Here is a 19433-nt window from a genome sequence, read left to right as displayed (position 1 = left end):
CGGTCAAGGGCATGTACCTGGGTTGCAGGCACATCCCCAGTGGGAGGTGTGCAGGAGGCAGCTGATTGATGTTTCTCTCTCATTGGTGTTTCTAACTATCTATCCTCTCCCTTTCCTCTCTGTAAGAAATCAATAAAATATATTTAAAAAAAAAAAAGAGAATATCCTTTGTCATATTCATGAATTAGGAAAACTGTGACAGCAAAGATCTTGAAACTGACATTCTCAAGTTTATTGAAAATTCAAGAAGTACCACAATTCTTTGATTGTCTGGCAGAAATTTATCTCCCTTGTGCTCTCTAGGTTCCTATAAGAATAGGATCTCTTTTATTTAAACCTTTCCTGGAAGTTACTTTCTCAAGTGAAGATAAATCATTTGTTTTATAAGTCGAGAGCCAGCCACGTGTTCTGTGTTCCACCTCAGGCAATGAATTCCCTTTGTGCCATTTTTCTTGTCTCTTTCCATATAGTTTGCTGTGTCTTATACACAGACTCCTGAAAAATTCTTTCCACTTGTGTAGGAAAGCCACGACTTTCTTCCTCCAGGGCATTGATGGTTCGCAGAGCAAAGGGAGTCCTTTCCCGGGTCAGGGGGTTGTTCAGGGGCCGCATGGGTATAACAGAGTTGTATTTGTGCTGCCTGTTAACGGAGTTCATCAGGGACGTGTAGAACTGGAACCTACACCAGGTATCTCTTAAAAAGTTTTCAGTCAACAATAAGATGGTCCATGCAGACCCATTTACAGCATCATCTAAATTCTGTAAATGCTGTCTGCCACATGGCATCTCAGCAAAGATGATTCCAGGTTTGATGCCAAAGTCATTTTGGAGCAGATCCTGGACTCTGAGAGCTTCGTCTATGTCATCCTCTGCGTGCAATATCACAAATTTGAAGAACACCTCTTCTTCTGCCTCCTCTTCAGACATCCCATCCACGCCCGCAGCTCCCGCCAGCTCTCCAGTTGGCATCTCTGTGGTGCAGCTGTGCTCAGGAACATCATGCAAGGAGATGTCAGATTTCTTGGAATCCGACTCATGTCGTCTCTGACTTGTGTCCACACTGTGGCTTTTACCCAAAGAGAGAGAAAGAGGGCAGGGATCTATTTTAGACTTCCCGGTACCCATGATAAATATCCAAGTTAGAAGAGAAAAGTTTTATTCCTCAGCATTTCTTCTCATTCTAAAAGAAAAAATAACAAAGAACATTGTAAATTTAATCAAAACATTAAAAACAGAAACTTGCATTCAACATGAAAAGCTCCTAAGGAAGAAATGCCACACAGATCATCGGGAAACAAAATCAACTGTCTTTTGTGAGCTTCACAAGGGCTACTACAGGTAGTCAAAGGTAAGTTAAACCGAGTGTCCAGGCAAATATAATAGGAGACATTTGGAAGTTTTAAATTGTGTTCTATTAGCACTATAAACCTCCAAATTAAAATGAATTACTTTGATATTGTAGTGAAGAGGTACCATACCACTCTATCCATCTGCAGTTAAAATCCAACTTCTCTATTATCAAATTACTAGAGGCCCAGTGCATGAAAATTCATGCACTGGGGGGGGGGGGGGGGTCCCTCAGCCCAGCCTGCCCCCTCTTACAGTCTGGGAGCCCTCAGGGGCAGGAGGCGACCTGGTGATCAGGGGAAGGCAATGCCCCCATCACACCTCTGCTGCTGCCACTGCCAGCAGCGCAAGCCTTGGCTGGCCGTGATTACCTGTGTCTTGGGCGGCCTTAGGCGGCTGGGCAGCTGTCATCCGAGGCTTGCCTGTGCCTCGCACTGGCCTGGGCGGCTGAGGGGCTTAGGGGACTGGGGGACTCCAGAGGCAGGCGCCCAGGTGGGGATGAGGGGACTGGGCGCCGCCATCTTGTGGCTGTGAGCGCCAACATCTTTGAGGGCATGGCAGTCAATTAGCATATTCCCTCCTTATTGGCTGTGGGTGCCGCGTGTTTGTGAGGGCATGATGGTCAATTAGCATATTCCCTCTTTATTAGATAGGATTCTAGAGGCCCGGTGCATGGGATTTGTTCATTGGTGGGGGGGTGGCCTGCAGGGATCGGCCTGCTGTGGGAGCGCCGCTCATCCCGGTCAGCTCAGTAGCACTCCCACTGCGTTGAACGTCTGCCTCCTGGTGGTCAGTGCACATCAAAGCTATTGGTCGACTGGTCATTCTGCCATTCTGTTGCTGGGCTTTTATTATATAGGAGTCTAATTTCAGAGTGGAAGAATTAAATCAGACATAAAAGAAAAGTATTCCATGTGAATCTAATTTAAATAAATGTTCAGATAATGTTGATAACATTGTTAATGTAACTACAAAATAGGCAGTGACAAGGGGATTCTTTTATCAAAAAAAAACAGAAATTTTTTTAAATTTTATTTTAGGAATTGGCTCACATGATTGTGGGGACTGGCAAAATCCACTTCCTTTTTCTCACTCCCTTAATAATTTCATATAATCTTTAGATTTTAAATGCCAAATAACCACCTCTTGGCTGGACCTCTCCCCCAAACCCAGACTATATGCTGTGCTTACTCAACATCATTAGCAAGTCTTGTCATACATTAAGCTGTGCATATCATATTGAATTACACCAGGAGGTACGTAATGTCTAGTTCTCATCAGTAAGACTGATCAGTTGGATTAGGGTGATGAAAATCTCCCTCCTCCCTCCATCTCTCCCCTCTCTCCCTTCTCGAACCTATTAGTCATGTTTCTTTGGAGAACCCTAATACCACCTTCTTTAAAAGTTTGTTGCCCTAAAATTAAGAGTTAATGTTTGCATTTTTAAAACATTATGACCACTTGGGAAGAGAGGCTCCCAAACAATAAATAAAATAATAATCATTAATAATTTGATAATAAAATACATGCACATGTACAATTTTTAAATCTGTCCATGAATTTACCACAGAAAAAGTTTTTGTGTTTAAATCACAGCCTCTGAAATTTATCACATTTAAAATTAATGCATCTAGGACTAGACTTGAATCCTTCAGCCTCTACGTTTTCTGTCCGATCTAAACAGCTCCATCTTGTGGCAAATACATGCAAAATCAATGGGTTCTTTACTCGTCAGTTAATATATTTTGATGTTATTAATAAATAAGTGTTGTTGAAAACTTACTCTGTACCAAAACCTGCTGGGTTTTGGGGCTGTGAAGCCAGGATAAGTAGACGAGTAGGACCCACTGCACTGGGGCTTCACTCAGGAGAACGGGTGCCACGCAAGCACTCGGGAAGGACACCTGCAGCAGGGCACAGCGGCATTAGCACGGCAGAGAGAGAGGTGGACGTTTCCACGCAGTGGGACCAGCATTTGCAAAAACACAGGCACCAGAGGGCAACTTTTGTTAGGATCATTTTGCACTAGGTGTTTATATGGCTCGAGTCCATGTATATGAGGGTGGGAAGAAGGTAGTGATGAGAGATTAGAATGGAGAGATAAATAGGATTACAGAGCATAAGGGGCCTATGATACTATGTTCAGGACTTTGAATCTGATCATGCTGGCAGAAAGAGAGCCCCTGGTAGATGTTCAGTTGGGGTGTTTTAGACAGGTTAAAATAGCTGCAGTAAAAAGACGAGGCTAGGAGCCTGTAAGGCCTTAGACAGGCAGAACAATCAGTTGGGAGGCTGGTGCAATAATAACCTAGGTGAGAAAGCAGAGTCCTGACCTAAAGAAGTGATCATGGAGACAAAGACCTATATAGTAGGTAACAAAGGCAGGTGGGTGGCAGAAAGAATAATCACGTATGCCTCCCAAACCTGTGCCTGCTGTAACTTGGTGGTATTGCCATTCGCCTAGATAAATGGGGGTGGAGGCAGGTGTGAACAATTAATCCAGCTTGGAATCTAGGGAGCTTGGGGTCCCCATTACCTAGAAGATGGGCTATCCAGTAGGCACATACACAGATAGGTCCAATGCACAAATAGGAGAACATCTTCAAGGGGGATAAAAGTTTGGCACTACTTCATCCTGTGAGGAATTGAGACTAGGCAGAAAATAAGGTGAGAGAACAGAGACAGAACCAATGCCAGACAGGCATCCAGAGGAGGAGGGGCCCGCAGAGAAGACTGGAGCATCAGGAAAATCAGACACAGGTCGGTATCTGGAACTGAGGGAGGAGAGTGCTCTGAGCAGTGGTTGGTGTCCACTGCTTTTAGCACTTGGAGGCTGGGGGGGAGCAATGATGGAATGACGGGAGCTACCACACGAGACTGCAGTGTGCTTCAGAGTCCAGGAAGTGAGGGCTCGAGGAGGGGGCGGGGGGACTTCCCGAAGAAGGAAAGGAGAGACCAATAGTTACAGATGAACGTAGGGTCCAGAGAAGATTTCATGAAGAAAAGTGATGCTTGGAATGCCTAGGAACTGAAGGAATTTGCTAGGAGAGAGAAAGAGGATGAAAAATATGAGAGGGAGCTTCTTAGAGCTGAGCTGTTATCTTCTTGGTCATTAGGCAGTTGTGCCTCTCTTCAGCTTCCCCTTTCCTGAGGAAAGCAGAGAGAAGCCTTAGCTCCTGAGTGTGCTAGGTCATGGGATCATGCTCCTGAGGAACACTGCACACAACGTGGTGACCTAGCAGCTTTCAGGAGAAGGTGAGTGCACTTCTGTTTGTGTGAGGGATAGTTACATTACAGTATGTCCTCGGGTTACGTAGGAGATCCGTTCCTACAGCGAGAACCCACCTACATAAGCACCTACGTCACTCACACGGAGCACATACACAGCAGTAATGAAGTGAAACAGTACAAAAAATTTAAAAGAAAGATAACAATTCCTGACCTTTACTTGTGGTAAATAAATAATAAAAAACATAAAGCACATATGTACATACGTCGAAATGGCGGAATTTTTTTTTATTATAAATAAATGGGAGATGGTGATGTAACCACAAAACAAGGTACATCGAGTCCAACGTAACCGGAGGACTGCCTGTATCTTGAGAGAGATATTGTTGTCTGGAAGTTTCAGTATGGATGTGAAGTGGCCAAACGGGTATTCTTTAGCAGATACTACAGATTTGCTCACGCAAAATTGATTCTGACTTCCTTTTAGTGTTCCTTCCCGAAATTCCTATACCAAAAGTACTTAAAGCTATATTTCCTAGACTCCCTTAAAGCTAGGGTTCAAGATGTTGTTTAATTTCTGCCAATCAGATGTACTTACATGTCTGGATTAAATATGAAGGCAGGCAGAGCATGGGGCCCCTATTTAGCTGGTTAAGACTTTAGCAGAGTTGTGATTCAGGAGCCGGCAGCTTCCCGAAAGGTTTTTTGATAGGTTTCCTGGTCGTGGCAAAAGCCCCAAAGCTGCTAGGTGGTGCAAGAAGGTGTCCCTAGAAACTCAACCTAGGGCCTAGCTCTTCAACTTTCCTGATGAGACTGTAAATCCTGCAATGTCCTCGTATGCATACCTCTCTGCTTCAACTAGCTAGAGTAGATTCTGTTCCCAGCAACTAAACTGTGATTGGTACAACCTCCTATTTCAGGGCAAAACAGCCTGCCACCTGTTTTGCAAATACAGTTGTATTGGAAGACAGCCATGCCCACATACTTATGTACTATCTGTGACTAATTTCATGCTACAGAGGCAGAGTTGAGTAGTTACAGGAGAAACCATGTGGCCCATAAAGCTGACGATATTTACTGTCTGACCTTTTCCAGGAAAATCTTGCCAACCCCAGGATGTCAGCACAGGAATGCCAGGACACAAGAGAACAGACCTATCAGCCAGACAAAGAACATGTGGACTTGTCTTTCTTCACACTGAAAATATTTTTAAAACACCAACTATGGTAACCAATACTAGCATAAAAAGGTAGAATTTTTTTAAAATTTCTTTTATTGATTTCAGAGAGTAAGGGAGAGGGAGAGAGAGACAGAAACATCAGTGACGAGAGAGAATCATTGATCGGCTGCCTCCTGCACACCTCCTACTGGGGATTGAGCCTGGAACCCAGGCATGTACCCTTGACCGGAATGGAACCCGGGACACTTCAGTCCACAGGCAGGCACTCTATCCACTGAACCAAACCAGCTAGGGCAAAAGGTAGAATTTTAATCCATCCTGATCTTATACTGAAATAATATTATTAAGAATCAGCTGGCATTTACTTATTTTCTTCTTTTGGAGACTGTGCAGAATTCATAAGGATGGCAGAGGCCCAGTATAAATAAAAGGATTAGCAAAATTACCTATTAATACTTATTTATAGCCCAACTAATTAGTGCCTGTATTTTCCATATGGGTTACCAGAGCTTGCATGAGAAAAGTTAGGGTTATCGGCTATCTAGGAGTATAGCACCCTGCATCTTTCCTTCATGGCACTAATCACATACACTTTATTAATGATGTATATCATTTACTGCTTAATTTCTCATTTTTTCCCACTGGCAGACTGTAAACTAGTAGATTGTAAAGTCTACCAGAAAAATGACCAAATCTGCCTTGTTCACCACTACACCCCCAAAGTCTCACTTACAATCACCACTCAAGAAAACCCTTCTGAATGAATGAATGAGACAATTCCAGATATGACTAACAGGTTTTTTTGTTTTGTTTTGTTTTGGTTTGGTTTTGTTTAGAGAGATAGTCAAACAGATAGCTTTTTATCATCTGTATTAGATAAATTACTGATTCAATCAGAATAGGATTAGCCAGTCCAAATATATCTTGGATTTTAAAATGAGCAATTATGTTGCATTTTTAAAAATCATGTGAACATAAATATGGTATATTCATTTCAAGACACAGCTCACGGATCATATTTGGCAGAAAGCATTTTCTGTTATCTCTAGGTTAAGTATTCCTCTCCTGGACACCCATAATAAATATCCTGTTCACAGCTCTTACAATATGTATAGCACAGCAATCTTAACCTGTCTTCCTTGGTAGCCTGGGAGGTAGCTTCCACTCATTTTCCCATACTTCGTCAAGGTAAATGGCATCATCACTTTCTAGTTATGACTGCCAGAAACCTAAGGCTTCACTGACACTTTCTCCTTCCTCTCTAGACTTTCACTTCAAGCTATCAAAAATCCTGTCTATTCAACCTCCAAAATACATCTCTAATTGTTCCACTTTCCCTCTGCACCACATTTTCACTCTAGATCAACATCTCTCCCCTAGTCCACTGCACTGCTTCCTAATTGGTCTCTGTAGGTACTCTGGTCAGTCTAGTCCTTTCTCCACTCAATAGCAATGATCTTTTTAAACACATACTTCGGATCAAGTTACTTCCACTTACAACCCAGCAATGGCTTTCTACTGCTCCTAGAATAAAAGTTTCTTAATATGGTCAATGCTACCCTGTATCTGACTTCTTCAGCTCCAATCTCGTCTCCTGCCTCGCTCCCCAGTGTTCCTCCAGGTCCCCGCACACAGGTATTTTTTTTTCCCCAGATCCTCCAATTTGCTCAGCTTTTCTCCTGCCACAGGATCTACGAAGACATTTTACTGCAATTTTGAAGAATGAGTTTTATGACTATATTTTCCTTTTATTAGATACTTGAACATAGTATCATGGACTAGCCAAAATTCTATTGAAGGTAAACAATCAGAATGTCCAAAAGCTGGGGAATGGCAATAACTTAAACTGTATCATATTATTTATATGACTGAATCCTATTATATCATTCAAAATGTTTATGAATGTTATGAATAATTTTAATGACATGAGAAAATGCTTCCATAATATTAAGAGAAAAAAAGTAGAGTATAAAATAGCATATACAGTGTGATCTCAGCTTTGTAAAACTAACTGGAGAAAACAGATTGGAAAGAAGTACACCAAAAAGGTAACATTGATTATCTGTGTTTCGTAGGTGTGTGAATGTACGTATATCTATATGTATATCTATCTATCTATCTATATCTATATATATCTATATATATATATATATCCTTTTTCTACAATGATAATGCAATCTGAAAAAAAAAGATTTTAGTAAATAAAAAATTGTTTTCTAGGTTTTATACTTTTAAATGGAGATTTTGCTATAAAAACTTGATAGTCTGATGTCTGCTTAGTCACTTAAAAATGTGTATAATATTTTCTGAACAAGCTACTTCATTTTTCTTCTTTCTATTTAAAGTACCTGTTACTGGTACCATTAAGAAAGTCTTTAGAGACCACAGCTTCCTACTGAAGCAAAGGAATTAACAAAAATAATTATTACATATTCTTTTTAGTAAACTGGATGGTATTTTTCTTTCATTTTCTGTATTTAAAAATGAGAGCTGGCACTAAAGGGCAAATCTTCTCCCAAACAGGAAGAACATTTTATAAAAACACAGAATTTAAGGGTAACCTGTATATCTTATCAAAATGAGGCTCAACAGAAAGATGGTTGTGTATTTTAATAATAGAGAGTCCAGCCTGGCTAGCATGGCTCAAAGGTTGAGCATCAACCTACGAACCAGGAGGTCATAGTACGATTCCCAGTCAGAGCACATGCCCAGGTTGCAGGCTTGATCCCCAATGGGGGGCATGCAGGAGGCAGCTGATCAATGATGTTTTTATCTCATCATTGATGTTCCTATCTCTCTCTCCCTCGCCCTTCCTCTCTGAAATCAATTAAAAATATATAAAAAATAGAGAGTCCTAGTAACCTATAATGTTCTAAAGGTGCCACATGCTTCATGGAATACCAGTAGCTAATAGCAACCCACCCAAGGGTCAGTAGTAAAGAAAAAAATGGTACAACAGGACTATGGCAGTACTGAGACAGAGCACTTGAACAGGGAAGTGAAGGTGCACAGCCTGTGATGGTCTACTAGAGGCCATGGCAGGCAAAGGGAACAGGCTCGAGGTCAGTGTCCCTACAGTGGAGTAAGCAAGGGAGAAGGTAGGGGATGAGATCAGAGAAGCAGCCAGGAGTTAGATCACACAAGGCTTTGAGGCCATATTAAGAGTTTGTTTTTTATGACTGTGATAAGTAGCCATCAAAAGATTTTTAAGGGAAGTGAAAATTCTGGTTATACTTGAAAAAAGTCACTGCTATTTGTAGAAAGACAGAGGAGAAATAAGGACAGAAGCAGGAAGAGTAAATCTGAGACTTCAGTCAACTAGGTAAGAGAGATTGTGTTTTGCATGAGGGAGGCAGTGAAATGTGGTCAGATTTGCGGTATCTTTTCAAGGTAGAGTCAACAGAATTTGCTAGATGCTTGGATGTAGGGTCTGAGCTAAAAAGAAGCATCAAGGATGATTCCTCGAGTTTCAGCCTAGTTCAGTGGTTGGCAAACTTATTAGAAAACAGAGCCAAATATCAATAGTATGATCGAAATTTCTTTTGAGAGCCAAATTTTTTAAACTTAAACTTCTTCTAACGCTACTTCTTCAAAATAGACTCGCCCAGGCCGTGGTATTTTGTGGAAGAGCCACACTCAAAGGGCCAAAGAGCCACATGTGGCTCGCGAGCCGCCGTTTGCGGACCACGGGCCTAGGTGAATGGCATTAACAGTTACGGAGATAAGGAAGGTAACTGAGGGGAACGTGGAAGGGGAGGACTGGGTTCTGTTTGGACTAACTCCATTTAAATGCTTTTTAGACTTCCAAGTGGAAATGGTGTGTAAACAGCTGGATGCATGCATCTGGTGCTCAGGCGAAGTAAAGCTAGAGATAAAAATTTGGAAGTTTTTCAGCCTATAGATGCTATTCACAACCAAGGGATATGGCTTGGGATAGAAACTGCCTTGGGATGAAGTATGGCTAGAAAGAGAATATGGCCAAGAACTGAGCGCTGTGGTACTCTTAACATTCAGTGGTTTGGGAGAGGAGAAGCCTGCAGACACAGGAGTACCAGTGAGGTGGAAGGAAAAGCAGAACTGGTGACCTGGGAGCCAAATGAAGAAAGAATATCAAGGAGAAGGAGTAGTCAACCACCATATGAAGTGAAAACTAGGCACAGATACTGGATTTCACCAAGGGCAAGGGGGTGATGGAGACAAAAAGCCCAGAGGAGAGGGTGGAGGAGGACACTGGAGGAATGGAAATAGAGACTTGGCCGCAAGTCATTGAAAGAAGTGTTGCTGTTTTTTAAATCTTTATTGTTGAAAGTATTACAGATGTCCCCTTTTGTTGTTGCTTAAATAAAAGGGAGCAAAGAAATGGGTGGGACCTAGAAAGGATGTTTGGTCTGGGGGCAGGGAGAATTATTTAAAGACAAGATTTATCAGCAGTCCCAAATTTGTTAAATGAATAATAAAAACATACCACGAGGAGCAAATGATTCAACAGTATAAATGTGGTTTATACTTCAAGTACCATACTGCTGGGCATGCGTAAATTTACTTTGATTTAAAAGGAAGTGAGGCATTATTCTACTCCAGCTCAACTACTTTCAGATTTAAATGAAATATAAACTGGAGTTGCTTAACTCCATTTATAACCAACACACTATTTAAAGTGTTCAACTATCTCATATTTTAAAGACACCCCTCTCCCTTCTTTTTTAAAGTTTATTGCCAAAAAAAAAAAAAATGGAGAGGCCTTAACTAATATAATACCTAAAAGCAGCTCACAGTTGTCAGCCCAAATTATTTTTATCCAAATTAACTTTTGGACAAGAAGCCAAATAAGACAATCGAAACCTTCAGCATTTTGTGCCTGGCTGAGGCTCAGGCAGAACCTTTAAACCATTTAAGACGCTGGGCTATTTGCATGTGGCTCTAAGGTTTCTTTTCTTTAAAAAAAATGGGTTTTCCAGTCAACGTGAAACTTACAAGGGCAGTAGAAAGTTCATGGATATTCCCTTCAGAGTCAGGCACCGTCGGCCTGAAAAGACGGCGATGGGCCCACCCGGGGACCCCAGGAGCAGGCCGCGCCCCGTTCGCCGCGGGCCGGGTTCGCTGGGGCAGCAGCGCGCGGCCGTCCGGCCCCCCAGCGCTCCGGAGCCCGGCGGCGCCTCCCCGCGACATCCTACTTGCCTGGAAGGAGTGCGGGCCACACCGGGCCCAGCCTCGTGGCTTTTTGGTCTTCGTCTCCTGCTGAGCGGACCCACTCAGTGTGCGACCTCCCCGGGGTGTCGGGAAGGTGAGGTGTCCAGCCCCGCCCGGCTGCAGGTCCCGTGCCCACGCCCACTGCCCTGCGCGCCGCGGCCCTGCGCGCGGAAGTCGAGGCACCCAGAGTCCCCACCCCTCGGAGACGCGCTGACACTTACTTAACCCTTGGAGGTCGGCGGTGCGGGCGCCGCAGCTCCCCAGGGCGAGTGTGTGTGCGTGTGTGGAGGGGGTGGTTATAACGTGGCTGGACCTCTCCGCGCAGGAGGGAGAAGCGGACCATTCAGAAGGGCGGAGAAGAAATCAGAATTCTGACCCAGGCAAACATGGACTCTCGCTGCGCTGCGCTGCGCTTCTGCTTTTTTGGGGGGAAGGGGGTCGGGGGAGGGGGAGGGGGTCCCCATAAGCCCTGACTTTGAGACTGGGGAGTGCGGGGGACTGCACTGTATCTGCTCCTAACAGACCTGGGTGCACTGCTTCCGCCTTCCCCGCACGCCCAACACTGAACTCGCCAGTAAAGCCAAATACTTGATCCTACCATATCCACCGACGCTTCCCAGACGGGAGCCCCTAAACTCCAAAGGAAGGAATGGCCTGTCTTAGCCAAACAGACCTTTCCCGAGGTACAGCGACTCCCCTGGTCCTCCAACATGGCCCCTTGGCGTTTCCTTTCCCACTGGGGCTCTGTCACGGAAGGTTGTTGCTGCAATCAACCACATCCCTGGCCAGGGATGCATAGCGCATCGCCCTGTCCCCTGCAAAATCACCTTTCTCAGGTTCCTTTCCCACAACAGAAACAGACCGAAACTTCGCTGAATTAAGAAAGAAAGAAAAAAAAAGCAATCAAGTAAAAGAAGCATAAAAAGCCTTATGCAAGAAACACCTGTAAGAACTGTTTTTGCCTTTATTTGAGCCAAACAGATGACAATTGACAGGAAGCAAAATCTCAATGAATTGAGAAAAATGCTCCAGAGAGTTTTACATCTTATTTTATACATTACAATCAAAAGAGGAGGCATAAGGGGGTTACATGAAATTTATTGGTGATAGATTAGGGAAAGTGGGAGAAGGCAAAGCGGGGAAATCTCTGGAACAGAATTAAAAAGTAAGACGAATAGACACATATTTCTTCTTAATAGGGGGGTATAGGATAGTTAACAATTAACATTATAGCAATAACAATGAGGGGTTCTGTGGTCTCCTGCTCTGGTGGGAGATTGTGCCCTTAGGGGGTCTGAAAAAAGGAAATTACCCTGACATTCCAAACATATGTTATCCTAAATGCAAAAAAATAACAAGACAGACTTAGTTGAGATAATAAGACAGACTCATTGACCTTTGTTGAGAAAGATCCTGACCCAGGACATGAATACCTGCCAGGACCTGTTTTTGGTTAAAAAGTTTAATTTCAGACCATCCTATGTGGGTACTAAAAGGTTAACATGGGTGGTGCACCCGGGCAGGCTAAATAGCCATCTCAGATGGTGGATAAAGAAAAACTGAGGAGGTAGGGGATGGGATATCCAAAGGGAAGGGCTGCACAGCACCAAGCCAAGGGGACATTGGGTCGATGATGGCAGCACTCAGGAGCTGGAGTTTCATCCTTATACTAGAGGCCAGTTGCACAAAGATTCGTGCAATAGGTCTTCCTTCCCCTGGTTGCCGGCACTGGTTTTCCTCCAGCAACTGGGACCCAGGCCTTTGCTCTGGCCGCAGCGGAGAAGCCAAGCCTTTTCAGTCTTCAGTCTTCAGTCATCTTTAGTCTTCAGTATTCAGTCTTCGCTCTGTGCCTGTGTATGCAAATTATCCTACCATCTTTTTTTGGTTAATTTGCATACTCACCCCTGATTGGCTGGTGGGTGTCATGGCGGTATGGTCAATTTGCATATTTCTCTTTTATTAGTGTAGATGTAGTCACTGGAGGGAAGCTTTTGTTGGTCAGTGGCTTTGGGGGCTGAGGTGGTGGGCTTGGAATGCGATGGAATGCAGGTGTACAATCAGGTGCCTCAGGACAGTTTCAATTCCTTAGTCCGACTCCTGGTGTCTAGCAAGTTTTTCCTGGTCTTTTGTTCTCCATCATCAGGAAGCTTACAAATGGCCAGTAAGGATCATATTGCCCTATAGTCCTACTTTAGGTCTCTGAGTTTGTAAGGCTGCCATGCAGGCCTCCCTGGAATTTGTCAGGTTTAGTATGTGGCCTCTTTTTTGTTCACACTTATAAAGCCAAAAACTTGATCCTACCATCTCTACTTCAGGCTCCCAATCCTAGTCATATCCTAAGAACCCAGTTCAAAAATAGCCTCCCACCCCTTCTCTTTTACTCAGGCAATCCCTACTTCCTGCCACAGGTAGAGCTAAGAGTTATTTCCTGTTCCTCTACCCACACCCAACAACAGGAAGGGCCATAGAAGGTAAGCACTGGCAGGTATGTGTCAACCACCCCATGTGGCCTTTATGCTTATCAAACTTGTTAAAATTCTCCTCTTTCAGTCTCCTCTGCCTGTACCTCTCACAATCCTTCAAATACTGCTTTTCCATTTTTTTTTTATTGCAATACTACTAATGGCAAATGCCATAAACATTTATTTCCCCATTCACCAACCACATCCCATGCACAAATAAGCCTAAAATCACTAATGTCAAGGACAAATTCACTTGAATTTTTCCATTTTATGTCACAAATTGCTCCAAATTTTGCATTGTTCTTCATATTTACATGCTGTACTCAGAAAATATTTTAAATTGATTATGAGTTCCATTACTTGAATTTTCTTTTTTTAAAAATATATTTTTATTTATTTCAGAGAGGAAGGGAGAGGGAGAGAAGATAAAAACATCAATGATGAGAGACAATCATTGATTGGCTGCCTCCTGCACACCCCACACTGGGATCGAGCCTGCAACCCAGGCATGTGCCCTGACCGGGAATTGAACCGTGACCTCCTGGTTAATAGGTCAATGCTCAATCACTGAGCTACACAGGCCAGACCATTACTTGAATTTTCTATCCAAATTATTAAGTATACATTTCAAGAGAGTACACTGATAACATATGCCACAAATATTTGGTGTCTTCTACACTAGGGATACAGTGTGAACAAAACACACATGGTCCCAGTCCTCTTGGAGATTTTGTAGTCTAGTCCGGAGATAGACAATAGACATATAAACAAGTAAGAAAATTTCAGGTCCATTCATTGATAATGAATGAATGAAATAAAGCAGAGTAAAATGAGAAGGAGTGAGTGCTAATTAAATCAGAGAAGAGATGGCTTCTCAGACATGTAAAATGTTTTCCCTGTGGCTTTCTTCCCCTGAAATCTTTGACGTTAAATGCTGGTGTTTTCAAGGTCTTGATCCTCTGTCCGCTTTAGCTTACTTTACTATTTCCCTGGATATCATACATATGCCCAGCAGACTCTCACATAAATCAGTAAGGATATAAATGATTTGAACATGACTAATGAACTTGACCTGATTGACAGACATAGATTATGGCATCCAATATAATTTCAAAACACATATTCTTTCTAAGTTCACATGGAACATTAACAAATTGAGACATTAACAAAATTAGTCTATATTTTTTGCCATAAAGCAAATCTCAACAAAGTAAAGTCAAAACAAATCAAAAGATTGAAATAACATAGAATATGTTCTCTCACCACTTACATATTAGTCTGAAAACCAAAAACGAAATGATAACTAGAAAAGCCTCTGCATGTTTGGAAATCAAAAGACATTTAAAAATAACCAATGGGTCAAAAATAAACCACAACAGAAGTCATAAAATGTTTTTATCTGAATGTTACTAAAAGTACTACATATTAGTATTTGTGGGACATAGCTAAAAATCTAATGAGAGCAGGATTTCTAGTCTTAAACATACATATCAAAAAACAAAGCCAGAGAAGCTATCTAAACATCCACATCAAGACATTAGAAAAAGAAAATGAAATCCCCAAAAAAAGAAATAAAATAAGATCAGAAAATAGGAAAAAAATTATCAAAGTATCAACAAGAGCAAAAGACAGTTCTTTGAAAAGACTAATAAAATTAATAAACTACTGGTGAAACTACTTAGAAAAAAAATAAAAGAAACAGAAAAGACATAATACTAAAAATAAAAAGGAAACATCACTACAGATTATAAGACATTTAAAAGGTAAAAGATAACTCCATTCCAATAAATTTAGATGAAATGAGCTGGGAGACAGTTGTCTATGTGCCTCTTGTGTTATATATATATATTAATATATATATATATATATATATATATATATATATATATATATATATACATATATATATATATATATATATATATATATATATATATATTGATTTCAGAGAGGAAGGGAGAGGGATAGAGAGGTAGAAACATCAATGAGAGAGAATCATTGATTGGCTGCCTCCTGCACGCCCCCTCCTGGATATTGAGCCCGAAACCTAGGCATGTGCCCTTACTGGAATCGAACCTGGGACGTTTTAGTCCAAAGTCTGACGCTCTATCCACTGAGCCAAACTGGCTAGGGCTCTTGTGTTTCTATGTGTCTTACTGAGTACACCAAGAATTCAAGACCCTGACGGCTCTTTACCTGAGCCATATCACGGGGAAGTGTATATAGTGAGCAACCTTGAGATATAAGGTAATGTCTCCCACTAGGACCAAAGAACAGGCTTACTTACTGCTTGCTATAACAGAGGTGGATTCTTCAAGCTGAGTGTTCCTCAGATGTGACACAAGCCCACTGTGTGCGCAGTATCTATACGGATCCCTTCATGATACCCTGATGGGACTTGTGAGGAGGAACCAATGCAAATGTGCTGATGGTGGTGCTGCTTGCTGTGTCATTAGTAACAAACGTCCTCTGTCTCTGACCCAGGAATTCTGTCTTCTGCCAGCATCCATGAAACAGTAACAGGTTAATTTATTAGACTGTAAGTGGGGTAAAACCAAATCCTAGACCTAACAAAATTGGTAGGTAGAACCTCTAGAAAATCAAATGTTCTCCCCCAAAACAAATATACACTGGATAAAATTGTCAAAAGTAATCATTCAAGGGCTCTGGAAATTGAGATAAACAAATTGAGAACCATTTATTCATTAAAAAAAAAAAAAAAAAAAAACCATGCTGAAATTTTGGCACGAGTCTGTGGCATTCTTGCTAGAAGCTGCTCTCATCTCCCAAACTCAGCACATTTCCCAGTGTTGGTGTACCAGGGGGAGGCCACCAATGAAAGCTGCTGGAGAAGCCAGCCACATGGCTCAGTGGTTGGGCATTGACCTATGAACCAGATCATGGTTTGATTCCTGGTCAGGGCACATGCGCAAATTATGGGCTTGATCCTCAGTGTGGGGCTATTCCTCTCATCACTGATGTTTCTATCTCTCTCTCCCTCTCCCTTCCTCTCTGAAGTCAATAAAAATGTATTAAAAAGAAAAAAAAAAGCTGCTGGAGGGAGCTAACTTGAGTTGGAGTAGATGGATGGCAAAAAGTTCAGACCTAGTGGTGCTGTCAATAAAAATCACAAACTTGGGAGGAAATAAATGGGGAAACCACTTTGTTAGTCTGAAACCACTTTGTGGTCTCACATGAGGTGAGCAGCAGACCAGTGGAATAGCCAGCAATTTAACAGGAAGGTCCTGGAAATGAGAGAGCTATTGAGTCAAAATTAGCTCTTCACAGATCTCTGCATGATTAGGCTACACATATACATGGGAGACACAAGCCTGCCCCTGAAGATATATGTGTGTTTGAACACTGGTTCTAGCACTAATTGTGTGACCTTATGCAAGTGAACTTAACCATTCTGTGCTTCAGTTTCTTAATCTGTAAAATGGTGGAAAAGCATTGCTTAGAAGAGTAAATAAACTATATAGCATGAATGTAGAACATAGTGTAGTAGGTACATGGTATTACGAAAGTGTTTTACTACTATTATTTCTCAAAATGTGGAATAACGCTTGCATCAGAATCTCCGTGAGGATTTCCAACATTCACTCCACATCTACTGAATCAAAGTCTCAGGGTCAGGGGAAGAAACTTGAGAAAGATCAGTTTTTTACAAGTAGACCAGGCGATTCTTATATCACAATGTTTGAGAAGTTCTATTTTCAGGTTGTAATTTTACTATCGCAATTTTCTGTTTGGGATCAGTTTCCAGATGCCTTGAGAATAAGAAATTATCATATTTACTTCAGTATCCCCATTTCCTAGCACACAGTAGACATTTAGTCAAACATCTATTGAATAGTAGAAAGTTTTAAAGTTAATCTCCAATTCCCACCATGTAGAATAAGTAACAAAATAGGCTTAGAATTTAAAACTTTATAAAGCTAAAGTTACTCTAACATCATACAGAATAATGCTTATATACATACACACATATATATACACATATATATATTATATATATACACACACACAATAGAGGCCCAGTGCAGGAAAATTCATGCCTGCCCCCTCTCACAGCCCGGGAGCCCTTAGGGGTGGGAGGCGACCAGGCAATCGGGGAAGGCGACACCCCATCACACCTCTGCTACTGCCACTGCCGGCAGCGCAAGCCTCGGCCAGCCCTGGTTTCCTGAGCCTTGGGTGGCCCTGGGTGGCTGGGGGGCTGAGGGGACTGGGGGACTCTGGAGGTAGGCATGTGGAGCAGCCAGGCCCACCTTGCCACGTGCCTGATGCCCCTGTGGGGCTGAGGGGACTGGGCGCCACCATCTTGTGGCTGTGGGTGCTGCCATCTTTGAGGGTGGGACAGTCAATTAGCATATTCCCTCCTTATTGGCCGTGGGCGCCGCCATCTTTTCCACGGTGTGAGGGTCAATTAGCATATTCCCTCTTTATTAGATAGGATTATTGATTTCAAAGAGAAGGGAGATGGAGATATAGAAACATCAATGACAAGAGAGAATCACTGATCAGCTGCTTCCTTCATGCCCCATACTGGAGATCGAGCCTCTCATGAAAACTGGCTAATTCCTAGAACAAAATAATTAAGCTGTTTATCACTGAATCTCTATTTCTAGAAAAAAGGATAGAACATACTTGGCACTAAATGAGTATTTGTTGAGTGAATAAATGAGTCACTAATAAAAAGATATAATCTGGGCATTATCTGAACTCTGAGTCATCCAAAGGTGATGTAGAAAATGAAAGTACAGAAATTACACATTTCATTCATGATCCAAATGTAAATTGAATTTCTGGAGGTGGGTAATGAGAAAACAGGTCATTGGGACCAATGTTCTCACTGAAGATGAAACACATGTCTTCTTGAAGACATGAGAGATAGAATTTCCCAGGTCAAAATCAGGGACAGGATTGGAGTTCAGGAAGCAGTGCCAGAACTACTTTTGCCCTTGGAGTGGATTGGCAATCTTAGAGGAAGTAGCTGAGTGGCAAAGCTGTCTTTTTTTTATTATTGATTTTTTAGAGAGAGGAATTGGGGATAGAGAAACATTAATGTGGAGAGAAACACCGATTGACTTCCCTGACTAGGAATTGAACCGGTCACCTTTCAGTATATGGGATACTCCAACCAACTAAGCCACAGTGGCCAGGGCCAGAGTTGTCTTTTCATCATCAACTACAATTGGAAAGACAAGGGCTGGGCTTGGTATCCAAAGGCTGTATCCTGGAGTGAGGGGTACAAACTGCAGTGCAGTGTGCCATCTAGAGGAGCACAGAAACTCTAATGCCTAAGTTCCAGACTGTGACCTCAGGCACTTGGCAGAAAGAATAAAAAACTTCTGGCCTTGAATCTACTTGGCAGCAACATAGCTAATGCACCAAGGCCAGAATTATTGGTAAATAGAGACCCATTATGGTGCCTCCCTCAGGGAAATGGTGAAGAAAATTGAAGTCGGCCAACACACCAAGTACACTTGCTCTTTCTATGGCAAAACCAAGATGAAGAGGTGAACTGTGGGGATGTGGCTGTGGTTCCTGCATGAAAATGAAAGCTAATGGTACTTGGACCTACAACAACACTTCTGCCATCACAGTGAAGTCTGCCATCAGAAGACTGAAGGAACTGAAAAAACAATAGCAGCTCTGTCATTTGAAACATTGCTAACTTTTAATAAGTGCGTTAATTTACATAACAAATGAACAAATAAACCAAACTGCCTAAGTCTCTTAAGGAAGAGAAAATCATCTCAGATCTTAAGTTATTTCTTTTTTCTTCAGGATTCTCAAGTAAACAATCAAAGATAATGAAGTATAAGTATAACCAAGACAACATTAATTAGAAGCAAATGGACTACAAATAGCACAAAAATAATCATAACAGGCTGTACATAATGAAATTATCAGATACAAAGGATAATCCATGGAAATAAAATCCTCACTTTATAAATGCAGCAAGGAACTAGATGCCATAAAAAGTAACAGAGCACATAAGGAAAAAGGACCTAACAGAA

General features: G+C 42.0%; 1 protein-coding gene across 1 annotated transcript; it reads right to left on the bottom strand.

Annotated features, from left to right (window-relative positions):
• Nucleotides 1-203: 203 nt before the first annotated feature.
• TICAM2 (TIR domain containing adaptor molecule 2) lies at nucleotides 204-11653 on the bottom strand. The gene is made up of 3 exons (XM_080677235.1): nucleotides 11544-11653; nucleotides 3131-3251; nucleotides 204-1180 (listed from the first exon to the last, which is right to left on the bottom strand). Exon 3 carries the CDS (start codon nucleotides 1123-1125, stop codon nucleotides 421-423), a length of 705 nt encoding a protein of 234 aa, XP_080533361.1. The 5' UTR covers nucleotides 1126-1180; nucleotides 3131-3251; nucleotides 11544-11653; the 3' UTR covers nucleotides 204-420.
• Between the last annotated feature and the right edge of the window lie 7780 nt (nucleotides 11654-19433).

This window comes from Plecotus auritus, assembly GCF_963455305.1.
Source record: "Plecotus auritus genome assembly, chromosome: 7".
Lineage (NCBI taxonomy): Eukaryota > Metazoa > Chordata > Mammalia > Chiroptera > Vespertilionidae > Plecotus > Plecotus auritus.
This window is presented reverse-complemented; position numbering and strand designations above follow the sequence as displayed.